A 9,589-nucleotide genomic window follows, 5' to 3' on the forward strand; every position below is an offset into this window, starting at 1 on the left:
TCCATCTCCTATATCTACCCAATCCATACATCCATCCAACCACCCCTCCATACATCTATCTATCCATCCATCCATCCATCTACCCATCCATCTATACATACATCTATCCCATCTACCCATTCATTCATTCATTCATATATCCATCCACCCATCTATCCATCTATCCATACATACATACATACATCCTTCCATCTATCTATTCATCCATCCCTCCATCCCACTACCCATACCACCAGGTAATGCGTCTGCATCCAGCGGCAGTACCATCATAGGGGAGAACACGGGGGTGTTTATCGGAGGACTGCCAGAGGACTTTCCTCTTCACAGACAAGACTCAGGTCAGTCCACCACAGAACACCCCTCTGGCCCTCCACAGTGTGATTCAAATGGATACAAACTGGAACGGTCGGTTCTTATAATGTTTGCCACATACTCTGATCTCACATTACACCGTTAAACCATTATCATCACTTCGGTTTCTCTCCATCTCTCTTCCTGGTTATGGTTAGGGGATGCCCGATTGGTTCAGCACGGGTTCTCTGGTTGCCTTAGAGATGTGAAGGTGAAGATGAGTGACAGTCCATCTGAAGTTTGGCAGCCCCTTGATTGGTTCAGAGCTACAGAGAGGGTGGTGGCCTTGGAAAGCTGGGAGGGATGCCCTGCTCACTCTGAGGATGGAGCACACTTCCTGGGACAAGGTATGACTAGTCTTAATCTGAATTTGTGATAAGCCCAAACCACCCACTGTATGTGTCTATGATTGGTTCAAACTGTCTTTTCAAAATATACCCTAATTGTAATTAAGAATTTTCTGTTTATAAGTGCTTTTGTAGCCTGGAAAGATAAAAATACCCTCTACAGTCAATACAAAATACGTAATATTTGTACATTATTAGTACTTAGTACAATATGTGAACTTTACTAACAACACTACAGAGGACAAACCTGAGTTAGTGAAAGACCAGTGGTGGTTGTGTGGTTGCCCAGGTTACCTGGAGCTGGGTGCGGAGGTGTGGCGTTGGGGGGTGGAGTTTGAGATGAGCTTGGAGTTTAGGACGGACCAGCTGGACGCTCTGCTGCTCTTCAGCTACGACACACAGGGAGAAGACTACGCTCTGGTGACCACCACACACACACACAGTACACACACACATACATACAGTACACACACACAGTACACACACACATACATACAGTACACACACACAGTACATGCACACACGCACAGCCTTCAAATGATACTCTGGATACAACTGGACATACACAAGAAGACACACAAACACATAAAGCTGATTTCTGAAGTTTCCTGGTTGTGTGTTTCTGTAGGCGGAGCTTGAGGGCGGTCTGCTGTCTTGGGTTCTGTCCTGGGGCGGTCATGTGACCCACCTCAGCATGTGGGTGGGGCTCAGCTACTGTGATGGCGAATGGAACCAGCTCTCATTGGTCAAAGAGGGATCCCTTATCTCTGCCTCCCTCAACGATTGGTCGGAGTACCAGAGGGGGGAGGGAGGGGGCAGGCTGAGGGTTGACTCACCCCTCTACCTGGGGGGGGTTCCCCCCCACCTCTCTCACAGAGGACTGGCCAGCATGAGCCACCGACATGGTTAGAGACACACCTCACACACAGACACACACATACGCACAGGAACACAGACAGACACACACACACTCACACAGGAACACAGACACACACAAACACACATTTCTTCTTTGTTCCCTGAGCTACAGGTCTGGGAGGGTGTGTGAGGGGCGTGGCCGTTAAGACCTCCCTCTCCGGCGTACCGGTTGTGTCTGCCATCAGTCTGTCGGCCTCCGTCCGCCACTCTGTCAGGGTCAACCTGGACGGTTGCCCGGCAACCGACAGCCGCTTCGTTTGCCGTGGCAATGACTCTGTGCTGGTGTACACAGGCCGAGAGACACAGACCAGAGATCACGGACTACAGCCTTTCACTGGTAATACACACGCACACTCACACACACACACACACACACACACAGGACAAAGGAAGTGGAGGTCACAGTCTAACCTGTACAGGACAGGTTGTTCTCTCCATCAGCAGTATGATGAAAGATGCACACACACACACTCTAACCTGCTTACTCTGCCTCTGAAATATACATCTCTCTCTCTCTCTCTTTCTCTCTCCCTCCCTACCTCTCTCCCCCTCTCTCTCCCCCTCTACCTCTCTCTCCCCCTCTCTCTCCCCCTCTCTCTCCCCCTCTACCTCTCTCTCCCCATCTCTCTCCCTCTCTCTCAGAGTATCTGTACAGGGTGGTGGCGTCCTCTGCAGGGGGCTGGACAACTGGGGCCTGGGACCGTACACGCAGCCACGGGACAGGTACACACACACACACACACACACACAGGGACAGGTACACACACACACCCAGGGACACGCTCACACACACACACATACACACATGGATAGATCATTTACTGTACACACTACAGTAGAGACTAACACAGACAAAGCAGCAATACCTCCCTCACATACACACGCATTCTTACAAACACACACACAACCCTACACACACACACACTCTTACACACACACACACACCAGCAGTTCCCCTGGTATTTGTTTGTGTCATAGTTTTCCTTGGGGCTGGTTCTGGTCTTATCTGGTCTAATATGGTCAGAGAGATGAGATGGACCGGGCCGATACCTTATCATGTGTCCCAGCACGGCAGCTACCCTGTTACACACACACACACACACGCACACACAGTGTTACAAATAGCAGCTGTTTGCTTCCACCCAGACAAAGTAATGATGTGTTTGAGCGTGTGTGCTGTATGCATTTGTGTATGTGTTTGTGTGAGAGAGGGAGAGAGGGGAAAGAGCTGTCTGTGTGCAGGTCTATCTCTGTATCTGTGACATGAAGGATCTGGCCATTGTAACCATGTGATTACAGCAGTGATGGTTACAATGGTAACTGAGATTGATAATGCGTTTAGAAGTGGTCCGTGTATGTGTAAAGTGTGGATATGTCCAGTGTGTGTGTGAGTGTGCATGTGTGTGTGTGCCTCTGCCTCAGTATTTATGTTAAAGCCTGTTGACCCCGTCTCTCCCTGGTGGGGAATTAACCTACCCTCGTCTCTTCAACTCTCCTTCTTTCCTCTGCTCTCCTCTCTTCTCTTCTTCTCTCATCCACTCTCCACCACTCTCCTCTCCTCATCTGCCCTCCTGAGCCGATAGATGGAGCGAGAAAAAGGAAAAGAGAGAGCCGAGAGAGTGTGAGAGAGAGAGCAGAGAGAGAGTGTGAGAGAGAGAGCAGAGAGAGTGTGAGAGAGAGAGCAGAGAGAGAGTGTGAGAGAGAGAGCAGAGAGAGAGTGTGAGAGAGAGAGCAGAGAGAGAGTGTGAGAGAGAGAGCAGAGAGAGAGTGTGAGAGAGAGAGCAGAGAGAGAGTGTGAGAGAGAGAGCAGAGAGAGAGTGTGAGAGAGAGAGCAGAGAGAGAGTGTGAAAGAGAGGAAGGGAAAAATAGAGCAAGCAGGAGAGAGAGAGCTCAGAGGTGGTTGATTGCAGTGATATGTGGTTGAGAATGAATGGTGGATGTATTAAATCAGTGGTGAAAAAGTTACAACTCTAATAAATGGTATTTATGCTAATGGTTCTGTGTGATTTACTGGCTCTATTAAAGCTGGAGAATATGGAGGATGCTTTCCTTTAGTCTCTCTCCCCCTCTCTGCTTTCTCTGTTTCCGCTCTCTTCATCCTCTCCGTTTCTCTCTGCTCTTTCGATATCCCCTCACGCTTTGTGTTTCCCTCTCACCCTATTTTCAACCTGTTTTCCTCTTTACATCGTTCTCTCTCTCTATCCCTTTCTGTTTCTCCCTCTCTCTCTCTCCCTCTCACCCCCCCCCTATCTCTCACACGTACTCTCTCTCTCTGCCTCTCCTCAGTGCCCCTTAGTGTCCCTCCTCCCTCCAGAGTTGAGAGTGGGAGTGGCTTTAGTGCCCAGGTGAGCTGGACTCCGCCCTCTGATGTCAGAGGTGTGATTGACAGGTATGAGCTGAGAGCCTATGACAGAGACCAGCCCGGCTCAGCACCTGTGAGCGCAACCTACCTGTCTGGAGGAAACTTTACAGGTGAGTGTGTAGATGTACACACACCCTGGAGCGTCACAAACATACACATAAGCTTTGTTTCTCTCTCACACACACACACACACACACACACACAGTTAGGTTTTCTCTGGCATTTTCCCCAGGGCCTTGCCAGCTATCTGGGAGGAGGACTCTGGCCTACCCCAGATACTAATGATGTCATACTAGACCTCCCTCTCTCTCTCTCTTTTTCTTTCTTTCTCTCTTTCCCTCTCCCTCTCTCTCTACCTCTCTCTTCCTCTCGCTGTACAACCACTCTGATTCGTCCCTGCCTGATGTCCCATGTCTCCAGGCAAAAATGAAGATGGGCTTTCTCCCTCTTTCTCTCTCTCCCCCCCTCTCCCTCCAGGCCTCCCTCTCTCTTCCTCTCTCTCTCCCTCTCTCTCCCTCTAGTGTCCCTCTCCCGCCACTCTCTCTCCCTCCCGTTCTCTCTCTCCATGCCTCCTCCCTCTCTCCCTGGCAGACAGCAGGGGTGTCCGTCCTAATTTATGACGTCCTGCCAGAGCGGGCAGAGTCACCCAGGAAGATAAAAACACAGAAAGCAAATGAGAGTGTAATAGCAGAGGAGTAGGGCTCAGTCCTAATTGAATTAAAACAGAATGAGTGTGAAGAGGGGGAGAGAGACAGACAGAGAGAGAGAGAGAGAGAGAGAGAGAGAGAGAGAGAGAGAGAGAGAGAGAGAGAGAGAGAGAGAGAGAGAGAGAGAGAGAGAAAGATGGAGGGCGAGAGGGAGGAGAGAGGATGAGTATGTGTAGGGAAGATGGAGTCGGAGGTAGAAGGAGAAGGGAGGAGAAAGGAGAGATGGAGGGTGAGCAAGAGTAGAGAAGATAAACAAAGGTGGAGGAAGGATGGGTGGAGGAAAGATGAAGAGGTGTAGGGTTAGAGAAGGAGGGAAAAGAGCAGGAGTGAAGGAAGAGGCAGGGACACCTGGCCAATTAGGGAGTTGTTGAGAGACTGTTTATAGCCATCCAGGCCTCCCTGTCTCACACACACAAACACACACTCACAGAAAGATATGCACACATCAACCACATCGCCACGACAGCCATCTATCCGCCCACAGATTACCATAACGACCGTTGTCATGGACGCGAGCCAGAGAGCCACTCAGGGAGCCCCTCACCCCCCTGAACCAGCCTACCTACAGTACAACAGTGTACAGCTTAGTTTTTGGGACGATGAGTTTTATAAATAAATCCTGATGATTTTAAACTGTTAAAATTAATTAAAAGTCTGGGCTTTCACGGGTCCTGTGCTGTAATTTACTGCTCGGGGGTCCTGTTAGAGACTGCTATTTATACAGAGGAGAGAGGGAGGGAGAAGGAGAGAGAGAGGGAGAGAGAGAGAGAGCGGGGGAGGGAGGGAGAGAGAGAGAGCGGGGGAGGGAGGTAGGGCGAAGGAGAGACAGAGAGAAAGATAAGGGAATACAGAGAAAAGGGAGAGAGGGAGGTATAGTGTTCTAGGGCTGCCCCCCTCCCCCTCCTACTCTCTCAGGTATCTCAGATTGCAGGAAGATGATATCACACACTGTCTGCTTCTATCAATACCTGTTGTGGACTGCTCCTCCTCCTCCTTCTGCTTCACCTCCTCCTCCTGTTCCTATTTATACCTGAAGTGTCATTTAGACCACCTCCTCCTCCACTCCATCAGCTGCTTCACCTCTGCTCTGGAGTTAGACAGGGAACTCCTCTCCAGGGACTCTGACCTAGACAGTCTCTCTTTCTTTCTTTCTCTCTCTCTGTCTCTCTCTCACACACACACATACACACACTCGAACACAAGAAATAACAGAAAATATCCAAAACAAATCTATTGCCTTCAAAGCCACTCTTGTTTCCTGTCTCTCTGTCTTCTTCAGGTCTGCTGTCTGGTCTGACTCCGTTTACTCGCTACATCGTCACGGTAGCGGCCTGCACTCAGGCAGGCTGCACGGAGAGTCGCCGCGACAACAGTGGAGATGGTGTCGGGAGGTGGAGCCTGGTCACTCCTGAAGAGGGTAAAGTTACACACTAAGACAATCACACACTTCTACCGCCTACGTTTTAGTAGTGATGGATTATGCCTGTGTGTTTTGTAGTGTTGAGAGGAGTGGAGAGAAGCAGAGGATGGATGGATGGATGGAGGAGGAGATAGAGGGATGAGAGGGAGGAGAGGGGAACATAGAGGGATGAAGGGATGGATGGAGGGAGAGGAGATAGAGGGATGAAGCAGCCTTGTAGCTTAATAGACTGTGTGTGTAATAGCTGTGATTCTGATGAATGGAACTGTTAATTGCTGTTCCATTGTATAATGCTGCTGTGCTGTCGTTAGAAAAGGGGCATGTGAGAGATTAATAGAAGTGCACACACACAGTACATACACACACAGTACACACAGCAAACACACAGTACAGTACACACACACAACACATATACAGTACAAATAAAGCAAACACACGCATAGAATGCACAGTCACACACAGAAGAACACATAAAAACCACAAACGTGTCCACAAACACACACTCAAAGTAGATGGTTTGACAGAGGGATTTCACATTAAAGGAGTATAATTCCAGAATAAAACATTTCCACCACACACACCCTTCCCCAACCAAATCATCCTCCTCTCTTCTCTCTCCTTAACGTTCTCTTATCTTTCACCATGACCAAATCCTAAGGCTGCTCTGCTCTTCTCTTCCCTCATTCTCTTTCTCTCTTTCTCTCCCTCTCTCTCTACCTCTGCCTCTCTCTCTCTCTCTCTCTCTCTCTCTCTACTTCTTTCTCTCTCTCTCTCTCTCTCTCTCTCTCTCTCTCTCTCTCTCTCTCCTCTCTCTCACCTGCACCTCTCTCACTTGCTCTACATCTTCTCTCTCCACCTCTCTATCTGCCTCTCTGTTCATCTACCTATCTCGGTACTTAGGTGTTTAGCCCCACTAGGGGTCCTGAGGAGGGGGACTTGCGGGCATGGTTCGAGTCTGCCCATTAATCTGGCCTGAGCTAAATAGCCTTGTTTAAGGGCTAATATGACGCTGCGGGTCAGAGGGGAGCGGGGGGGATCAATAGCTTGTGGATGTGAGATTACTGTATCGATTCTCAGCCGGACAGAGTTTCAACATTGTTCTCTGTCAGAAAAGACTGGTGATACAAGTTCCCTCCTGCTTTCTCTTTTCCTTCTCTGGCTCTGTCCCTCTCTCTCTTTCTATCTCTCTCTCTCTCCAGTATTTAACATGCCAGTCCTCTCTCTCATCATTTACCATGTCATCTTCCTCTCTCACTTTGTTTTTTATTCACCCTTTTTTCATCCCCCTCCCTGTTCTGGCTCATACACACACACACACACACACACACACGCACCCCTCTCTCCCCCCTTCCCACCCCGCAGCTCCGGAGGACGTGCCCCCCCCAGACGCAGTATCTCACCCCTCCTCCCTGGCACTGACCTGGGCCCCTCCTCGCAGGCCCAACGGCCGGGTCACACACTTCCTGTTGTACCAGGATGGAACCCTCTGCTACCGTGGCAACCGCACACAACTCAACGTCACCGGTAAGAGTGTGTGTGTGTGTGTGTGTGTGTATAAGCCTGTCGAGACAGCCCTGTCAGTACAGAAGGATGAGAGCTCCATGAAAAGGGGAAGAGTGAGGAAAACAAAATGGTGCGAGGGATTAGCATTAGAAAGAGAGGAGAGCAGAGCGTCTGGGAGTTACCAGGGGAAGAGCTCTAAAGAGCCTTAAACACTGGGGGAGACACATGTCAGACTTGGGACTGGATCACTGGCTGGGATACACACACACACACATGCACACACACACACATACCCACACACAATATTCCATCACGCATACACGATCGTATGAGAAATGCATTGCAGTATGAACTGGAAATCCCTCTGTCCAACACAGTCGCACACACACACACAAAGCAAGGTGTTATCAGTGCAGTGCTAATGTGCTGTATCTGATGTCTACAGTGATGCTGGGGATTATGAAAGGTCTCGTTACATTAGCTAAATACCATTACATAGGCCTGTCTCCCCTCTCCTCCTCCTCCTCTGGACCATCATCTTACACTCCTCATCTGGTCCCCTCCATCTTCCCCTATTTCTTTCTTTCTTTTCTTCTCTCTGTTGTTGGATTATAAACCTGGGAATCCAATCTTTGAGTGTTTATGTGTGTGTGTGTCTGGCAGCAGTGTGTGTGCGCGCGGTGTGTGTGTAAGCCTTGGCCCAGCAATGCAGTTTCCCTGCTGAGATTTTGGATCACGGCTCCCCCCTTTCTCCACTCCTCTCGCCCCCTTCCCTCTCCTTCATCTCTCCTCTTTGTCTCTCCATACCCCCCCTCTGTCCCCAATCCTCCCCCTCCCAGTCCTGCTCTCCCTCCCCTCTGCTCCCCTCTCCTCCCCTCTTGCTGGCTGTAAACCTGCTCCCTCATCTTCAAGGAGAGAAGCTCCTTCTCTTTGAAGCCCTCGGCTTCCAGCCTGACTCTCAGCCTCCCGCCTCCCTCTACAAATAACTAACAAATCAGCCTGCTGGGCGTGTGTGTGTATGCGTGTGTGTGTTTGCATGTGTGTGAGTGAGAGCCCAAATATTTTGTCCTTCTCTCGCTGTGGTTGTGAGATTTTCAAATAATGTAGTGATTGTACTTTGAACTCTCTTTCTTCTGTTTTGTGTGTCTCCGTCCGTGTGTATGCGTGCAATCGTGTGTGTGTGTGAGCACATCTGTGTTTGTGTCGTGCATATGTATGGGTGTGTGTGTTCTAGGTCTGGGTGTGTATTCCCCTCACGTGTTTGTGCTGGTGTGTGTACGGCAGCAGGCTGCACCAACAGCTCCCAGGTGACCCTGTTCACCTCCCAGCAGCCACCTGGGCCTCTGGCCCCGCCCACACTCACAGCGCTCGACTCACACAGCGTCCGCGTGAAGTAAGTACACACACGCATACACACACGCATGGCCACATACTCACACACACACCCTGATCCACACACCCTGATCCACACACACAAACACATTCATACACACGCTCACACCCTGTTTACAAGCTGTCATTCCCCCACATCTTTATCTTTACAAGTGAATATAAATGTAATATTCTACATTATATAAATTATGTGCTGCTGTGTACAGGTGTGATGAGGTGATTTTCTGAAGGTATGGATGCTGTTCTGTATGGTACTGTGTACAGGTGTTTTGATAATGCGTTGCAGGTATACAGTAGATGCTGTGTATGGTGCTGTGTACAGGTGTTATGATATAATGTGCTGCTGTGTACAGGTTAGCACAGGGACACAGAGCCATAAACAACAGCGGGTGTCATTGAATATGACACCTCAAGAGAGGCTGCAGGCTTATAGATAGATGTGTTTATACTGCATGTCATTGTCTGTCCTCCAACACTACAGAGAGAGAGAGAGAGAGAGAGAGAGAGAGAGAGGGAGGGAGGGAGGGAGGGAGGGAGGGAGGGAGGGAGGGAGAGAGAGAGAGAGAGAGAGAGAGAGAGAGAGAGAGAG

General features: G+C 49.7%; 1 protein-coding gene across 1 annotated transcript in view; it reads left to right on the forward strand.

The window, feature by feature from the left end:
- The window catches only part of LOC134016746 (usherin-like), a gene marked incomplete at its 5' end in the record, with an annotated part of 36,492 nt that extends 27,497 nt beyond the window's left edge, over positions 1-8,995 (forward strand). The window contains 10 exons of the mRNA XM_062456059.1: positions 237-338; positions 510-698; positions 988-1,118; positions 1,327-1,603; positions 1,729-1,953; positions 2,259-2,339; positions 3,903-4,088; positions 5,965-6,102; positions 7,468-7,629; positions 8,843-8,995. Coding sequence (XP_062312043.1) covers positions 237-338; positions 510-698; positions 988-1,118; positions 1,327-1,603; positions 1,729-1,953; positions 2,259-2,339; positions 3,903-4,088; positions 5,965-6,102; positions 7,468-7,629; positions 8,843-8,919 — 1,568 coding nt within the window. The remainder of the gene's footprint in view (positions 1-236; positions 339-509; positions 699-987; positions 1,119-1,326; positions 1,604-1,728; positions 1,954-2,258; positions 2,340-3,902; positions 4,089-5,964; positions 6,103-7,467; positions 7,630-8,842) is intronic.
- Between the last annotated feature and the right edge of the window lie 594 nt (positions 8,996-9,589).

This window comes from Osmerus eperlanus, unplaced genomic scaffold (genome assembly GCF_963692335.1).
Source record: "Osmerus eperlanus unplaced genomic scaffold, fOsmEpe2.1 SCAFFOLD_233, whole genome shotgun sequence".
Classification (NCBI taxonomy): Eukaryota; Metazoa; Chordata; class Actinopteri; order Osmeriformes; family Osmeridae; genus Osmerus; species Osmerus eperlanus.